The sequence below is a fragment of the Prunus avium genome, chromosome 6 (genome assembly GCF_965620075.1).
Source record: "Prunus avium chromosome 6, drPruAviu1.hap1.1, whole genome shotgun sequence".
Classification (NCBI taxonomy): domain Eukaryota; kingdom Viridiplantae; phylum Streptophyta; class Magnoliopsida; order Rosales; family Rosaceae; genus Prunus; species Prunus avium.
Genome location: NC_142289.1, coordinates 9,771,588 through 9,790,260, shown reverse-complemented (window position 1 = coordinate 9,790,260; position 18,673 = coordinate 9,771,588). Strand labels below are relative to the sequence as shown.

The 18,673-nt window shown below is 38.0% G+C and overlaps 4 protein-coding genes across 4 annotated transcripts; 2 read left to right on the top strand and 2 right to left on the bottom strand.

The window, feature by feature from the left end:
- On the top strand, nucleotides 1-4,451 carry ACR1 (ACT domain repeat 1). The gene is made up of 8 exons (XM_088254351.1): nucleotides 1-172; nucleotides 755-932; nucleotides 1,030-1,075; nucleotides 1,941-2,055; nucleotides 2,286-2,353; nucleotides 2,722-3,357; nucleotides 3,474-3,578; nucleotides 3,752-4,451. Exons 2-8 carry the CDS (start codon nucleotides 862-864, stop codon nucleotides 4,139-4,141), a joined length of 1,431 nt encoding a protein of 476 aa, XP_088110477.1. The 5' UTR covers nucleotides 1-172; nucleotides 755-861; the 3' UTR covers nucleotides 4,142-4,451.
- A 1,077-nt stretch (nucleotides 4,452-5,528) lies between these two features.
- LOC110744319 (BSD domain-containing protein) lies at nucleotides 5,529-7,886 on the bottom strand. Its single transcript, XM_021944296.2, has 3 exons — nucleotides 7,216-7,886; nucleotides 6,604-6,791; nucleotides 5,529-6,473 (listed from the first exon to the last, which is right to left on the bottom strand). Exons 1-3 carry the CDS (start codon nucleotides 7,784-7,786, stop codon nucleotides 5,775-5,777), a joined length of 1,458 nt encoding a protein of 485 aa, XP_021799988.2. The 5' UTR covers nucleotides 7,787-7,886; the 3' UTR covers nucleotides 5,529-5,774.
- A 2,456-nt stretch (nucleotides 7,887-10,342) lies between these two features.
- Nucleotides 10,343-13,283, top strand: EMB2001 (P-loop containing nucleoside triphosphate hydrolases superfamily protein). The gene is made up of 4 exons (XM_021944297.2): nucleotides 10,343-10,975; nucleotides 11,066-11,135; nucleotides 12,574-12,736; nucleotides 12,820-13,283. Exons 1-4 carry the CDS (start codon nucleotides 10,513-10,515, stop codon nucleotides 13,027-13,029), a joined length of 906 nt encoding a protein of 301 aa, XP_021799989.1. The 5' UTR covers nucleotides 10,343-10,512; the 3' UTR covers nucleotides 13,030-13,283.
- Nucleotides 13,284-13,741: 458 nt separating this feature from the next.
- Nucleotides 13,742-14,675, bottom strand: LOC110744321 (uncharacterized). Its single transcript, XM_021944298.2, has one exon. It carries the CDS (start codon nucleotides 14,564-14,566, stop codon nucleotides 13,979-13,981), a length of 588 nt encoding a protein of 195 aa, XP_021799990.1. The 5' UTR covers nucleotides 14,567-14,675; the 3' UTR covers nucleotides 13,742-13,978.
- Nucleotides 14,676-18,673: the final 3,998 nt, after the last annotated feature.

Here is an 18,673-nt window from a genome sequence, read left to right as displayed (position 1 = left end):
TTGAAAAGGAAGAAGAGTTTTGGGTGGGTTATATAATTGATCAAGGCACTCATTCTTCATTTATATATACTATATGCATATATAACAGAGAGCACTGTTGTTCCAAGCTGCGCTGCGCGTTCGCATTTGCCAAAATTGCAAAGATTTCTGCTCCTCCTCTATCTATCAACTGGTCAGTATTGATTTTATTTATGCTTTTCTTTCCAAGTTTTGCACAAGAGTTTTCATCCATAAAAATATTTAGATCAATGTTATATTATGTTGATGGAGTTCTAGAGAGAGAGAGAGAGAGGGTGCATGTGTGTTTTGATCTGGGTTTTATAAAAAGTTTTCAACAATCCTGGTTTTCTTTTCTTCTTTCTTCCTTAATTTCTGGTTAGAGATTTGGATATATCCGAATGAATTGCCACCAGTATTTCCGGGTCAAACCAATTATATTTCTATACAATGCATTTGCCGTCCTTAAAACGACTTTGAATATTCCAAGCTAATCATCGACAAAATCTTGGTCTTTCTAGCTCCTTCAATAAGAGCAAAGCTGGGGATCCTAGATATTCATGAAATATTTTTTATTTAATGATAGTATATATGTGCTGTAATTCATCTAATGTCATATGATTTGACTTAAGAAACAAGCTTTATATAGACGACGCCGCTGTCTTATCCCTTGTACAAGTTATTTTTTTTAGACGCGTTGTTTTCAGCATGTGTTTTGAAAGGTCTCAAACTCCTCCATATATGTATTCATATACAGCTATCAACAAAACCAGCAATGCTATCTCCTTGTCGTTGTGATAAAGTAGCAGAAAATTACTCCTACATTCGCTAAGGAAGGAAGGAAGGAAGAAGAAGAAGAAGAAGATGGAGATTTTTTACCGGCCCTATATCGACCCCGAATTCGAATGCCTTATTGAAAGAATCTACCCTCCATGGTATTACATTAACTTTTATCATTCGTAAACTTAATTTATTTTATGCTGGAAGCATCGATAATGAATGGCTGGTATGGTTTGGTTTTGCAATTTGCAGGGTTTGTATCGACAATGACTCATACAAAGATTGTACGCTTGTGAAGGTTAGATGCATATCATCAATAGTATTAATTAATTAACAAATTAAATTCATTCATAGAGTCTATATATATAAATTATCTTGTTGGTGGTTTATGGATGTAATTCTTCGCCGTTGTTTTCTATTTGCCTAGTTGGGTGTCCATGACCCATAGAGATGTTAGAGGAGATTAATTTATTGTTTCGTCGCTAATCTGGTTTAAAGGTCATAAACCCATAATCCCACTTCCCTGAACTCAACTAGACTTATATATATACAAGGACCAATAATAGAGAGAGAGAGAGAGAGAGAGAGAGAGAGTTCTGTGTTGTCTGATATCCACCGACACCGAGTGGAGGGCCACTAGAAAACTAGGAACCATTATTATTTTGAGAGAAAGTGTAAGCTTTTGTTGTTGTCGTCATTTATTTTCTTTTTCGCTTTTCAGTTTTCACGCCAAGCCAGGCCTTGGTTAACAGTTTCCATGCACGTTATATATCGTCACTACAACTTAATTGTCTATCCATACACAACTAAGTCCTTCACAGGCAGTGGCAAACCCTAACCAGATGACGCCATCTAGTTGTACAGAAACCTAACTAGACCATAAAGCCTTGAATTTAAACTATCTGAACCTCTAAACCTCATGGCACTTTAGTATGTAGTGTGTGTGTGAGAAATCTCCCTCCCCTTATCATTTAGACTATCGCTTGTATTAAAAAAAAAAAAAAACCTATCTGAACCTTGACCCTATTATTTTACATGCAACAGAGTCGTAGAGTTGAAAAGGTTCCTTTGTTAAGACATAAGAGTAAGAAAATGACATATGCATGAGAGGAAATATACTGATGTTGTTGTCGTTTATATATTGATTAATAATTAATTTACAGGTTGACAGTGCAAACAAGCACGGGATTTTGCTAGAGATGGTCCAAGTTTTGACAGATCTTGACCTTGTTATTTCCAAATCATACATATCCTCTGATGGTGGATGGTTTATGGATGGTAATTACACTTCCTCGCCACCTTCATCACACACAGTGGAATTTTATTATAATATTATCCAATTTTTTATTTTTTATATATTAGACATGCTTTAGATAATTTTATTTACTCGTTTTTATTGAGTTTTGTTGTATATAATTATGATCGCTTTCTGAGCTATGTATGAGTTATCCACGAGTAGTGGCTGCCGGATTTTCATGTGGGTCTGTTTTGATTGCATGGTGGTGCAGTGTTCCACGTGACGGATCAACTCGGCAACAAAATCACCGACGAAAGCCTCATACTTTATATTCAGCAGGTCTTTCTCTCTCTCTCTCAAAAACTTTTTTTTAACCGACGTAAACACTATGTGGCATGTTGTTCGTGTCCACCTAAATTATAACATAAATCACATAGGTATATGTGAATTTGTAACACCACATTGAGTTATCACATAGGAACTAGCACAAAGAGTAATTTTTCCTCAATCCATCCGGCTAATTTTAGAGGTGTAAATTGAGAGTCGAACTGAACCAACATGATCCAAAACATTTGTGGCCCGGTCTCTTCTAAATTGGCCCCCAATGAAGCCATGTCGTCCCAGACAAAGCGCATAATATATATTTCCTCCTCATACACTAGTTCTGTTGTTTCGTTTTGTTTTAATCATAACTAATAAATTTGCAGGCACTATGTGCTAGCAGGGGAGGGATTTCAAAGGAGGTTAGACTATGCCCAGGAAGAAATGTGACACCCGGGCTGAAGGACCTAGCCCTAGAAATGACCAGCAAGGACCGACCGGGCCTAGTGTCTGAGATATCCGCGGTCCTTGTTGAGTTGGGCTGCAACATCACTACTGCCGTGGCTTGGACCCACGGTACCCGGGCGGCCAGCATTTTCTATGTTGAAGATGGGCTGGAAGGTGGGCCCATAACAGACCCAATTCGGCTGGCCCATGTACAGGAGCAGCTAGAAAATGTAGTTAAAGCCCATCATGAGGAGGGGGAGAAATGGAGTGTAAGGCTGACCACCCCGGCAGGTGGCCACACCCACAAGGAGCGGCGGCTCCACCAGTTGATGTATGCCGACGAGGACTATGAAAGTTGTCGTGGTTGTGACGGTATTGGCAGCAGTGCACACAAGAAGGGTTGTGATCGGACCCATGTGTACATAGAGAGTTGTAAGGAGAAAGGGTATTGGATTGTGAATGTGAGGAGCAGAGACCGACCCAAACTACTGTTTGACACCGTGTGTGCCCTAACCGACTTGCAATACGTGGTGTTCCATGCGGTGGTTGCCTCCAGGGGCACCCTGGCAGATCAGGTAGGCACGTTATTAATTGAGCTTGTGCATAGCAATTAGTAACTGAAATTTGTCCCATGTTCTGTCTTTGTATGGTGTTTGATGTTATTTGAATGTGAAATATGTGACATGTACAGGAGTATTTTGTCCGTCATAAGGATGGCTACACTTCGAATAAAGAGAGTGAGAGGCACAAGCTTACCCTGTGCTTGATTGCTGCAATAGAGAGAAGGATCTCACAGGTATGTCTTAACTTGTTATCTATTAGATTTTCTAGTTATGATATATATGTGCTCATTATATAAATTCTTATAGTCATTCCACATATTAATTATCATATATCAAGTTTGTAAATGTGATATTTCTAGCATTACTCGTGTGTTACTGAGTGATGACGGAAATAATACTTTGGCAGGGCTTGATGTTGGACCTGTGCGCTAAAAATAGAATGGGATTGTTATCAGACATCACAAGGGTTTTCCGAGAGAATGGACTATCAATGTCGAGGATTGAGATTGGAACACGTGGTGAAAGAGCAGTAGGATCAATCTATGTAACGGATGCTTCGGGGGATGAAGTAAATCCAAACGCAGTGGAACTGGTGAGAAAGGAGATTGGAGAATCCATCATTGCAGTTCACAAATCCCACAAGTGGGCTCCACAGGCCTCCTCCTCCTCAAGGACAAGCCACAAAATACACAACACAAGAATAGAAGAACAAGACAGGCCCAGATTCTCACTTGGAAGCTTGGTCTGGTCTCATCTGGAGCGCCTTTCTAGCAGTTTTGGGGCCATCAAATCATAATTAAGCTCCTAAGTAATCAATTAATTAATGTGGTGCTTTTAATCAGGCTTAAGGTTGTGTCTGTAAATAAGTGTGTGATCAGGGGTCAAGGTAGTTCTCTTCCTAGACAGCTTGTGTTTTTTCTTTGTACAGATTTGTTTTATTACTTTTTCTTTTTTAAGTAACTGTAGGAAGATTTGAACCTTAGATTTTAGCTTCAGCCTCATCCCACGCCACTTGAGCAAAGTCTCATGGGCATTCATTGTACAGATTAGTTTCAAATCCAAGAATTTTTATGCATAATTTATCTCTAAAATGAGGAACATATTTACATTATACAATCTGCACTCCACATAAACTATCAAACCAAAATATGTTAGGAGAACTACAGGATCAGCTGATTTAACGATTTTTCTCTAAAAGCTAATGGAATGGAGCAAGTTGATCACAGAATGGAAGTTCAGGGGGTTTTCGAAAAACCACAGGAGTATTTCAACAAATAAGCCTAAATAAATATATATTTGTGGAACCCCTTGTTCGAGTATTTCTATATAAATATATGTTCGACCCGACCCAAGATATAACCCTTTTCACATGCAAAATGAGTTATAAAAGTAGAATTTGGCAAACTCAGTCAAAATAGTTTGTCACTCATTAAAATAAGTCATTTTCATACATTTCCCTAATATATATTGGCAAAAATCAGAATTAACTTATTACCAAAAAAATTGATTTGCATTAGGGTTATGCTAGGGAGACCAACTTGGGATACCAACTTGTGTACCAACTCTCTAATAGAGGTGAAGCCCACCAACACAATGGGTCCCATGCTCTATTAGAGAGTTGGTCTCCCTATCATTTTCCTTTGCATTAACAACACCAAAGGTTTGAACAGGAACTGTTATACACATCCTCTCACCCCCATTTGGTGTGAGGAAATCACCATTCTATTAACGACATTCACCAAATAAAAAAGAAAAAAGAGAGAGAAAGAAAAGGCATTCACACCTACTCATGAACATTTTACAAGAATGGAAACCAATGGCTAGTACAGGTTTGAACCAAACCAATGCAAGACCAAGACATAATCAGAATGTATTGAAAACTACGCCTATCATTTTCGAAGACATAAAAGTAAAAGTTTTCTATGTTATATGTTATATATAATTGTCAACACGGTTTACATCTCTCAGGTCACCAGCTATTACTGAACTTCTCTACACAATCAAACAGCACATGCAAATTTTCTAGACTTCTTTTAACAAGCGAGGCCACATTCTTTTCTGTTTTAGTCTTATAAAAATCTTCAACCTTGATCTTGAACGAGTTTCTCACGAAACTTAACCTTCCTGAAGGAACAAACAACTATAAGAAAAACAAAAACAAACACTACCAGTACGGACCAGGATGAGCATAACAAAGCACAACTTTATATGAAATAAACAAATCAAGATTATTGCGTGGTGCTGTATTTTGCTACACTTATAAATACATTCTTCATAAGAAACAATTATCCAGTATCAGGCGTTATGTACAATAATACAGTTTCCATAGCCAAACGAAGACTAAAGAAACCTTCCACAATCTATTCACAATAACAGATGAATGGGAAGAATAGGCCATATTGACCTAAAAAGGGTTCTTATGGAAGTAATCATATAACATCAATGTCTTCAACGTCAAGCCAGTCATTAGATTCTTTGGTCTCCAGGTTACAGGAACTTACCTGCTCAGACCCAACATGTCTAATCTCAACAGAGTTGATTTCCTTGTCTGAATCAGCAGAGGTTCTGCTTAGCTGAACCCAATCTCTTGAGTCTTTTGTTGAAGAATCAGAGCCAGATGTGACCTTCTTGTAACTTGAGGGCGCCTCTCCATCATCATCCTCAAGATCACTGAAAGATACATCCTCGTCATTCTCTATAGGGATGGAGGTTTCCCCAACACCATCTATCTCTGAAGTTTCCTCTTTCAACCAATCATCAGCATCATCCTCATATTTCTCATCCGCAACTTTGGAGGAAGAATTAGAAAGTGGCTGTTGAAATTTGGTCTCTTTCAATGGTCCTTCCTCAATAACAGGCTTGTCAATAATTTGGATCTCACTACTCTGAACTGTGTGCTTCTCAGTCTCAAGATCAACTGCCGCTGGTTGAGGAGCTGATCTGATGGTAGATGCATGGGGAGGCACTAGGTCAGATTGAACACTAGGCGGCACAGAAAGATGCTGTTCTTTTGGGGAATCAGCAATTCCTTTCGCATAAATAGTGCCACTTCCAGAAGGGTCTGATTCTTGCTTTTCATTAGCTCCCTTCTTCAACTCATAAGACAACATTGCTCTAGCTTCCACTATCTGCAGACATATCATTAAGTCAAGCAAAGCATTGTTGCTGGCAAAAAAATTAATAACCCACCAAAAAAAGGCAATGAACAAGAACAATGAAAAGGGAGTTTTGGGTCAGTGCCGCATAGAATCAACTTACCTTGGGTGTAGACAGAAGCTCGGCATCATGTTTACTGAGTCTAGGATGCAAGAGCACGAAGTAAATCATCCAAAAGTGAGCCTCGCTCATATGCTCAGGGCAAAGTTCAATCCTGAGAGCAGCCAATGAAGGTGCAAGCCGTTCAACAGCCAGAGCATGCTCTTGTTGGACCTCAGACAATTCAAAATCTGGAAAAGCAAACTCACAAGTCACAACAATCTTATTCCAATTCCCCACAAGTTTCAATGGAGAGAATAATCAACGACATGTATTATGACAATAACTTACTTGAATAAATTTAACTCAGCAACAAATTCAACAAAAGTTCCATTGTCAATTTCAATACTATTAAAGTTTTAAGCCCTTAAATCACAACATGATGAACAGATATATACCTTATTATTCAATCCCTTCAATTCAAATTAACAATTGAAACAAATACGAAAGGAAAAATCCACATGGGCAACACAAATACCTCAAATTCATGCTTTACGAACACTACATTGACCATAAATAACACAAATTTACAATAAGATGAACAAATGATTCATCAAGCCGACGCACATTGAATTGAATTACCCAAAAAATTGTCAAATTCGAAGCGAAACATACCATCTGAATCTTCATCATCGGAGAGAGGGAAATCCAGCCAAGTCTCCGGATGCATAGAGACATTCCTGACGAACGCGAGAACCTCCTGGGTCACTCCAAGAGCAGCCCCAGCTGCCTCAGCCTCCTCCTCCGATCCAAACTGAAGCAAATTCGAAGCGATCTTAGTGAACTCCGAGACCGCTATGTTACTCGACAGCTTCGAGATCCCGCTCTTGAACTTCCCTCCGATCTCAGCAAAGTCGCTGCGAATTCCCGCGATGACGTCCTCATCAGCAGGTTCGAGATCGGCGGATTGGGGCTGTGCGGACGGGTTAGGAGGATGGGTCGGATCGGGCGGCGGGGCGAGGAAGGAGGCGACGCCCCAGAACTGGCGGGACAGGGTTTTGGTGAGCTCGGAGAGGTCGCCTTTGACTGTGGGAGTTGACGGCGAACCGGATTGGGGGTCGGGTTGCGGATCGGGTGGCGATGAATTTGGGTCTGTATTGGAGCTAGGGTTCGTATTGTGGTAAACGTCGTCGTCTTCGTCGTCGAGCTTGAGTGAGTTAGCGATGGATTTCGCGAACCACGCCATTGAGAAATGTGGATGGATAGAGATGATCGCCGATTCACAGAGCCAAGGCTAATAATGCTGTTCCTTCCCTCAACTGACTTGCAGAGTCGGCCTTCTTAACTGGGACTTAGAGTTTGTCATACGTCGCCGTTTTGATATATCTTAATTTTATATTTTTTGGTCCGCAAATTTACATTATTGTACTTCAAATGTATGTTTTTTTTTGCTTTGCTTATTCTGAAATGATATGTTTCGTCTAGTCTTTTTGTTAGGATTTCGGAATAAACCTTCATGAAATTTGTTTTGGCATAGTAGGCGGATCGTCAATTTAACAAAATAATAATGCAACTGTATAGTATTTCCCTGTTTTGGACTAGAAGTCTGCTTGTGAAAACCAAAAAATAAAATATAAGAAAGACTTACTTAAATTGTGCTAATGCCACTTGAAACTTAAAAAGAGAGTGGAAAATAAGAGGGCTGGAGAATGTTGGAAACAAGAGAAATTTCATTGAAGACTGGAGAGTTGGAAAGCACTAAAATGTAATGGATCAGGCGTGCCTGTTACTCCAAGGGACTGCCCCAAAGTGTAACTAGTGTGCGAAGTGTATTGGCAATAGAGTATCATTGCAACCACAAGTTGAGGTGCAGTTAGCAAGCTAACTGGTGTCTCAATGGTGGGGTTCGAAACCCATTAAAAGCATTTTGTGGCTAAGAGCAAGCCGAACTCCAAGCGGGGATTAATTTCACCCTTCGGGTGTGAGGACACCTAAATGTAACTGCATGTGTAGACATAGTATAACTGCAATGTAATAAGTCTTATACTTTTGAATTTTTGTTGTAATAGTTGTAGATATTATGCAATTGGCCCCAGGGTAGTCTTTTGATACATGTATCAAATGCACCGAAACAATAGGTGAAATAGTTTCACATTTACACGATGGTAGTTGATTTTCACCTGCACATGCTCAATTTTGTGTCATGTAACTTCCTTATATAAAGGGGACGATTGCTTCAACATTTACACTTCGATCATACAAAGAAAAGAGGAAAACTGATAGTTAAAATACTTCAGTGTAATATCACAAAGTAAATACAATTTTTCATGAAGAGACTTTTAGCTTAAGTGGTCAAGAACATTGAGGTCATTTCTAAGTGAGGGCTATATTTGAGGATATAGCCCAAAATCCCCAAAACTCATTTTTCAAAAGTGGGCTACACAAAGGGCTACAAAAAAAAAGGAAGGGCTGCAAAATCCCCACACCCCATTTGCATAAGTTCTATTATTTGTACTTCATATGAGCTAATGTCACCTAGCCGTTAGCTGACATTAGCTAGAAGTTTTTTTTTTTTTTTTTAAATAAAAAAAATTCTAAATTTTTTGTATAAATACCTACCTCATTCTTACATAATTTCTCACAACATCTTCATCATTTTACATATTATCCTTCCTCAATTTCATCATTTTACATAATTTCTCCCATTCTCTTCATTGTTTAACAAACTATCCTTCATTTTTTTCCATTTAAATTAATTTTTAAGTTGTTTTTAAAACAAGACGTAGACTTGAACATGACAATGTATTGTCAATTATTCTTTGTTTTTAAAACAAGACGAAGACTTGAACATGACAATGTATTGTTAATTATTATTAGTTGCAAACACAAAAGACTAGCTAATGTCATATGTCATAAGGCCTTCATCATTCTAGTGCTCGTTTGGCCCAAAGATGTGCAACAAGATCCTTTTGTAGGTTGTTGTTTGAGGTACGAGAGCGTATTGACCTGTTGGGACGTTTCCTCACACACCCAAGATGAGGCGGTTGTTGCCATAAGGTCGTTTTTGCGCCTCCGAGTATCATCTTCTTCATCTTGCTCCATCAGTTGGCGTCTCCGCTCCTCTCATTTGTCTTCCAATTTAGAATTGGAAGATGAACCCCAGTTGGAATCCATTGCAGAATTGAATTAGAATGACAAATTATACAAAATTAAAGCGAGGAATTGGAGAGGAATTAGATGAAGGTGTGAGATATGAAACCTAAAACATCTCTTTTATTGACCTTTGAAGCTGAAGATAAGATGTGCCACGTGGACAAAAATCCAATTTAAAATATGGAGGGCTAATCACGTAACGACACGTGGCTTTCAAAAATCCAATCTGAAAAATTGCTGGGATGACATCATTATAAGATGTGCCAAGTGGAGAAAAATTCTAATCATAAATTTATAGGGTTAATCACGTGCCGACATGGATGTCCAAAATCATATCCCAAAATATTTCTCTTCTAAATGTATTTTAAATAGGATATAAATAGTAATTTAATTAAATTTACATGATATACTAAAACTTATTAAAATATTAAATTTAGCCCTTTATTGTCGGAATGGTTAAAATCATTTATTAGATGGCTAAATATAGCTCTCCCCACTTTGAAGATGGCCTTACCCCTGCACTCAAGGTCCTAAATTTGATTCCTCACTCTCCTAATATCGCTTGCATAAAAAATAAAATATAAAAAGTAAATACAATTCCACTGCTATCATACTCTGTATATTTTGCAACAACTTTTTCATTTTCGGTCACAAGATTTTTAAGTTTAAAACTGAAACATTAATGTATTGAATCCAAATTTGTTCCACAGATAAGTCGAGCCACCGAAAGCTCAAACTCAGCCTCCAATCCGTTGTCCAAAAATGGCTTAGATGGCCATTTTTTTATAGCCTCTCAAAACCTCTCTTGAACCCCAAAAAATGTTACTGAGAAACCGCCTCCTGCGCCCGCAAATCACTTCCTTCTTATCACCATCTTCCTCTCCACCTCTAAAAGCTCAGCCCTTCACTCTCTCGTTCCGAACCCTCATCTCAAACCCGACCCTTCGAAACCCAACCCCAAACCGCCATGTTTCAGCTTCAAAAGCCACAGCTAACCCAACAATCTTCGACAAGACCCTCCTGTTTATCCCGCCCGGCGTTGACCCGGCCGAGGTGACCGAGAACATGGTGCTATCCGGGTCGAATATCGTGCTCGGACCCTATGCGGGTGACGCCAAGATTAAGGAGGTGGAGTTCGTGAAGAGCAGTGCTAGAGCTAAGGATTGCCCCAAACATGACCGACCCGAATTTGCTATTCTGGGTCGCTCCAATGTGGGCAAGTCCTCACTTATTAATGCTTTGGTTCGCAAGAAGGATGTTGCACTTACATCTAAGAAACCAGGTTTCTTTTAGTTCTTAGAATTTTAAGTTTTTGCAGTTTTAATGTGTTTTAGTATCTGGGTTTTGCTGAATTTTGTGTAATTTTGTGTAGGGAAGACCAAGCTTATCAATCATTTCTTGGTGAACAAAAGTTGGTACTTTGTGGATTTGCCTGGTTATGGGTAAGGCCCTCATCCTTCCTTCTTGTACTATTAGGTGTAATGTAAGGTTTAAATTTGCAAAAGACAACCTTTTGCATTCTCTGCAACCTTTTTCCTATTTGGGATTCATGATCTCTGACTGGTATTTATATGGTAATAAAGTTGTATGGATCTCCATTTCTGAATGTTTGGAACTAGTTGTACATAGGAAAACTATAAATATGGCTGCAGAAAGTCTCGAACTTTGTTGGAAGTAGGTGCTCTAAATCAGTTCGGTTTGTGCTTTTTCATGCAATGCAATAATTTTTCTTTTCTTTTCTTTTCTTTTCTTTTGAAAGAGGGGATGCAAGAGAATTTTATGTGTCAGTGAATTAATCAAGAGTAAGTATTAGTTATGGGAAGACACATGAAGCACATAAAACTAATTTTTCACTCAAATACTGTTGTCTAGCATCTTATGTGACATGTATTTCAAGGCCTACCACTTCCTTTAGACTACAGCTCTCTGCAAGACCAACCAACTCTCTGTAGGATCACAAGTAGTTGTGATTGAGGCTTTTGTGATTTGAGTTTATAACAAACGTTGAATATTTATGTGTTATAACATTAATATTTTTAGTGGTTTCAATAGTTCTTAATCTAAGCGACTAAGTTTTCTGAACTTGGTTGTGAGCTGAATTTAGTAACAGTGGTGCACACAGTTTGCTTTGAGATCAGATACATGTCTCTGCTACTAAACTTATTTTCGTGGTATTTTCCTTTAAATTACTAGTTCTAAGTTTCAGATTGTTTGGCATGCACTAGTTGGCATCAAGGAATGAACTCCAGCTGATATGCATTGTGATTATTTTTCTATAGAATGGAGATTTTTCTCCATTAAAAAAACCACCTATCTCTGCCTTTAGTAAATTGCTTACAAAAATATTTAATTAGAATTTGAATGCATCACCACACTCTTAGGGAAGTCAACTGCTTATGAATCAGTGTTCAATTCAACTAGCATTGAATGCATCACCGCTCTCTTGGGGAAGGACTAGCAGTTATGACCATGGTGCTGGAGACTCTGCCTTATTCACTCTAACAAACATAGGCATAATTAATGTTAACAATGACCAATAGACCTTATATAGTGCTGTAGATAAGATCATAGAATGATCTGTCAAGAGCGTAGTGAGATGGCCCTAGCCATATTCTGGTTGATATTCTTTTGAAGTTTCAGTATGGGCTGCAATGTTGGCAATCAGTTGTAAACATGAATATTATGTTGGTAACAAGATTGCTAAGCCTTGATCCTGGACTCATTTTATCTCTGTTTGGTAATTTTGTTTGAATTCATGTGTAAAAACATTTCAAGCAAAACAATGAGGAAATCCTGTTGTTTCAATACTGGTTATTGTTAGCTTCTCTGCTCTTTCATTTTTTTTACTTTTCTATGTCTATTGATTTTCTTTGTTTGTAGGTTTGCTAAAGCTCCAGAAGCAGCTCGAATGGATTGGTCTGCATTCACGAAAGGTTTCTTTTTGAACCGAGATACTCTTGTTGCCGTGTTACTTCTAGTTGATGCTAGTGTTCCACCTCAGAAGATCGACCTTGACTGTGCTAATTGGCTTGGACGTAACAATGTACAGTGCTCTCTGATATTAAATCCCTTTATGTTAACCCCTTAATAAGATGCTCATGAATTTTCTGCTCTTTCTGCTTTTAGATACCAATGACTTTTGTCTTCACCAAGTGTGACAAAATGAAGGCGGGCAAAGGTAAAAGGCCAGATGAGAACCTCAGGGATTTTCAGCAGTTTATTCGAGAAAACTACCGGGTACAACCCCCATGGATAATGACTAGCAGTGTAACTGGCTTTGGCAGGGATGAACTTTTGCTTCACATGTCACAGCTTAGAAACTACTGGGATCAATAGCTCTGCATAATTATAAGACTTGCTGATTAATTCCTCAACCTCAAAGGGGACACAAAGAACAAGGGACTTCAACTCAGTTTTACTGTGTTTTTTTTTTCTTTTTTGCTGACAGTTTCTGTTACTGGTTACCATGAACTTTGCTGAAAAAATCCCCGACTAAAATTGATTCATATTTGTAGCTTTGGCTGTGGTACTATTCTTTGTGTATATATAGATGAATGATGTTTTACAGATTATACAGAAGTACTTATTCATTTTGATCTTGGCCATTTAGCTAATCGTTTTCAGTCCTTTTTGCCCCTAATAATTTTTTCAATAGCGACAAACTTGTGCCATATCTTTCAATTGTTCACTTTCGGCTGTACCAAAGAAAAAAAACAGGAAAAGAACAGAAAATTTGTTTAGCTTTCCACAACAAAGTTATTATTGGTGGTGACATATGACGGCTACCCCATGTCCTCCACTCGTTTGCAGCCGCCTGTTTGTCTTTGAAATCCTTTAATGGCAGCAAATTTTGAATCCTTCACTTAAATGTTAGTTGAGGTTGATCTGACGAAGTTTGGTACATGTAATGACTCTCATTGACGGTAATCCCATGTGCTGTGGCCAGAATTTGCCGATGACATCTTCGTTCGTTTGCGTGCATATCAAGTGTCTCATAAGTTTGAGCAACAAAAATCGAAAAAACAATAGTTCATCAACTTCTCCATAATTTGATTTAAAAAGATACTCACTTTAATTATTTCATTGATTTCATAATTAGTGTCACATTCACATTAAAAGGCTTCTGAAGCAGCTAGCTTAGCGTTGCAGCCAAAATCACATCATCACATACAGCCTCTATTCTTACTATACTAGGATGCTATAACTTAAACCAGAAATATAAAGTTTGAAGAAAAAAAAAAAAACGCCACAATTGAAAGAAATTGGGATTTTGAAATAGGTCCTCCTAAAGCACAGTGCTCTGTTCCAGGCTGGACAGAGTCCCTGGACTGAGCAGGGGAAAAGAAAACCAATGATGGGAAGATGGTGACTGCAAGTTCAGTCTCGGATAACTCTGGTCCACCATGCTATCATGTACCTTCTGATGATGAGGCATAGAGCTCAGCTCCAATGTATCAGCAGCCAAGTCCTTGTACATGGCTGAAAATGGTGAAATAATTTTTGATGCAGGGGAAGAAGCAGAAGAAGGAACATGGTTTAGAACAGAGGCGTTTCTATGAACATCAATCGGCGCCGGCGCAACGCTTTGGAGAGTTCGAGCCTCAAAAGACTCCGGCGGGCCGGTGAGGCTCTGAACAAGGTCTTTGAAGTTAATGGGGTCCACTTTGTAGATTCTTGGCCGAGTTGGCGGTAGTGGAGCCACTGCCGGCTTCCGCCACGGCTTCGACAAAGACCTTCGAACAGAGTGGAGTGAGGATTGCTGATATGGAAGTGAAGTTGAATTTGAGATTGAACCCTTTGTTGGTTGCATGGTTTGAGACAAGTATGTGGTGGTGGAAGAAACTGAAGAAGAAGAAGAGGAATGAGATTCCATGGGGATTGAAATTCTGGGTTTTGGAGAAGACTAAAGTCTCTTATGAAAATAATGGAAGCACTAGTTTGTGTATATATATATAGATTGAAAATGAGTAAAGAAAGGCAACAACCTAGAAGTGAAGCCGTTGGATAAGGGAAGGGAAGATAAAGAAAAAGAATTTCAATGCTGGTTTTGTCTTCAGCCGTCGGCGGGTGTGTGTTCTGGCGATTTTACACGTGCAAAATTGCAATGTGGTCAAATCAATTATGTTTGACTATTTATATTATAAGCAGATTTAAATGTGTTCCATTATTGGACGTTTTCTCTCTCTTCTCCGTTGATTCTTTGTGTGTTTTGGTAGTGAGTTGGCCCTAGCCATATTCTGGTTGTCATTCTTTTCAACTTTCAGTGCGGGCCTCCAATGTATATGTAAAGCATTTCAAGCAACGTTGATACGCGTAATTGTTGGGGACCATGTTCTTTAGACTGGTAGCTAGAGAGAGCGTATCGATATTGTCCTCAACTTTGTCATTTATTCCCGTTAGGATTTGACGTTGGGAGTTTATATTAGTGCAATTTAAGCAAAGTTACCACATTATGGACAGTACATTTTTTGATGTGGGACAAATGTATTTGATCCACACAAGATTGCCAAATACAGATGCTGGAGTCCTTTTCTCACAATTTTGTTATGTTGTTTGAACTGATATGTGTAAAACATTCAAGCAAAATAAACATTGTTTAGTGAGGATATACAATATTCTTGTTTTTTAGTTTTCACTTTTGTTTTATGCCCCGTGACTTGCTTCTTTTCTAGATTTGTTAAAGCTGCAGAAGTTGCTTCGAATGGATTGATCTTCATTCAGTGAAGGTTAAGGTTTGTTTTTTAACAGTAATTCTAGTTGATGCTAGTGTTCCACCTCAGAAGATCGACTTAAAGTTCAATTCCACAGATATATTAATTCATGTAAGATCACAGCTTAAATTTCAATTCCACATAAATATTCTTTCATGTAAGAACTTCACATTAAAGCACTTTCACCTATTTGTCATGGTAAAGCGCAAGGGCAAGTAAGGGTGATTACTGTTCACGTGAATAATATATGCCCTATCAATTTTATTTTTTTTATTTTCTACCCATTGTCATGGCAACCCAAGGACAATTACTATTCACATGGGATTAATTTTATTTATATATGTATGAGATTAATAAATAAAAAATTGCTAAGTATTTATAAATAAATAAATAATTCAGAATTTTTTGATATTTTTTCAATTTTATTCTTCGAGCCTGTCCATTCTTAGAGCATCTCCAACGCGCAAGGCCAGCTCGGGTAGAAGGGGGCCCAAGGGCCAAAATCCAACTCCACCGCGCCAAGTCCAGCCCGGGCAAGGGGTGGGTCCCACGAGCCCAAGCAAGCCCACGGGTATGTTCATCTCGAGCTGCTGCTTGGGCAAAATGACAATATGCTGACGTCATAATGACACCAGCAACTAAAAAAAATTGGAAAAAAAACCAAAATTTTCAAAAAAAATTATTTTATTTTATATAAATACATAGCCATATTCTTTATTTCCCACACCAAAAACTCTATACAAATTCATCTTCTCATATCTCATGTGAATAGTAATTGCCCTTGCCCTAACCCAGAGGGGTGGAAACAAAATTGCAAAGGTTGCCACTATTCACGTGAATAATGACAGCCATTGCCTTGTCTTTGCCCATAGAGGTGGAAGTGCTCTTAGTGATGCCCACTTCCTGCTCGGTCTAGATTTGCTTGGTGGCTTGAGTTTTTGCAGCCAAGGGCCTTTTGCCTTGGCAAAACAAACAGCTGGAAGTGCTATAAGAACTTCACATTACATACTACTTCTCGATGACTGACACACACTGAAGAAACCAAACGTGCTTAACTTGTGTCATGGACTCATCTACTTATTGTTGTATTCTGTTTCAATTTAGTTATGTCATAGATGTTAAAGAATTTGTGTTGTCCCTAGTTGATGTCCAACGGCTTGCGGAGGAGATTGAGGAGCAATTGAATCGATGCTTGCACAAAGGATGCAAAATTGGTTGGGCTCGAAGAGAACGGCGAGACTAGTCAAACTCACCCTTTTGCTGTGATGTATGGAACTTTTCGGCCAAATAACTTCATTTACTAGGTCAAAACATCATTTTAAGTTTTGACATGTTTTGCCAACGGGATCTAGTCTAGTGGAAAAGGGCATTGACCAGTGGCGGATCCATGATTTGAAAGCCGCCTGAGCGAAACTTACATATTAAACTCGACGATACAAGTGAATTTCATTAATAAACATAAAAAGATACACCCATAATCAGGGGACGTAATGATTGTTAACTTCTTTATCCTTTCATCTGTCCTGCCTCTCTATGAACAAAGTCGCAAAGAGTAACAAGGAGAAGAGAATCTGTTGATGGATGGTTGGGCAACTAGAAATAGGGTTTCTTCTTCTTCATTTTTTTGGATGGGCTAACATATCTACCTTTTTTGTTGAATATTTTCAGCTGGTCAACCGCCTAGCCAAAAACTGGCTAGATCCACCTCTAGCATTGACTTGCATATTAGTTGTCTCATATTCGAACCCCTATGGCATCATAGTAGTGTGTTTGAGTAAGAAATCCCCTTCCCATGTAGTTTAGACTATCGCTTATACTAATATAAAAAAAAAGGGCTTATTATCACAAAACGTTCCTAAGGTTTACGAAACTATCAGATTGCATCCTTAATTTTTTTTTTTCTTGTCATTCGTGGTCCTTAAAGTTAGTATGTGTGATCACAAATGGTCCATGCCATTAGGTTCCGTCAAAAACTCCGTTAGTTTGCTGACGTGGCATATATATCACAAAACATCCCCGAGGTTCACACATCTATCACAAATGGTCCCTGCGAAATTTTTAATTTTTTAATTTAAAATTCATAACATTTTGGTTTTATTTTTTATATTATTTAAATATATATATATATATATATATATAGTATTTTAAATACATATGACACTATATTTTTGAAGACGTGGGCTCTCCATATATGCCACATCAACAAACTAATGAAGTTTTTTAAAAATAATTTAAAATTCATAAAATTTAAAAATGAAAAAACCATTTATAGAAAGATTACATGGAGGACCATTTATGAACCTAAACCCTTGATTTTTTTTCATTTTAAAATTTTATGAATTTTAAATTATTTTTTTAAAACTGCATTAGTTTGTTGATATGGTATATATGTGGAGCCCACATCTACAATAATATAGTGTCATGTATATTTAAAATACAATATCTATTTTTAAATAATTTAAAATTCATAAGATTTAAAAAAGAAAACCAAAATTTTATGAATTTTAAATTTAAAAAATTTAAAAAATTTACACGGACCATTTGTGATAGGTGCGTGAACCTCAGGGATGTTTTGTTATATATATATATGCCATGTCAGCAAACTAACGGAGTTTTTGACGGAACCTAACGGCATGGACCATTTGTGATCACACACACTAACCTTGAGGACCACCAATGACATGAAAAAACATTAATGATGCAATCTGATAGTTTCGTAAACCTTATGGACGTTTTGTGATATTAGAAGTTTTGAGATGTTTTTGAAATTTCGTTATTTTCATTTTTGGGCTTTAATTATAATTTATAGTGCTTCTAGGATTTGAAGTAGTTATATTCCAACTTTAGTTAAGGGTTTAGGGTTGTTATCACCATTTTCGTTTTCGTCAAAAATAAACTTCGAAGTTTTCTCATATTTCTGGTGGATTTCAGTATTCATGCTTATTGAAACTATCGTGGATTTCAATATTCATGCTTACTGAAACTATCTTGCCTTTAATTGTCACGTTGCGTGACTAATAGCTTTCTCAATAGAAACAAACTTTTGTCATATCACTTAATTGTTAACATTCAGTTTGTGTCAAAGAAAGCTTGATTATGCAGTGCCCCCTGAAACATAGAATCCCATATTGTCTCATCGGAAGTCATTTTGTCGCATCCACTTGATTCCCTTCTTGTGTCTCACGTTGTCTGCTGCCCCCCACCCACCATGTAGGCCGTCATAAAAGTCCATCAGGTTCGCTAGGGTTGCATTATTTTGCGTGACTAGT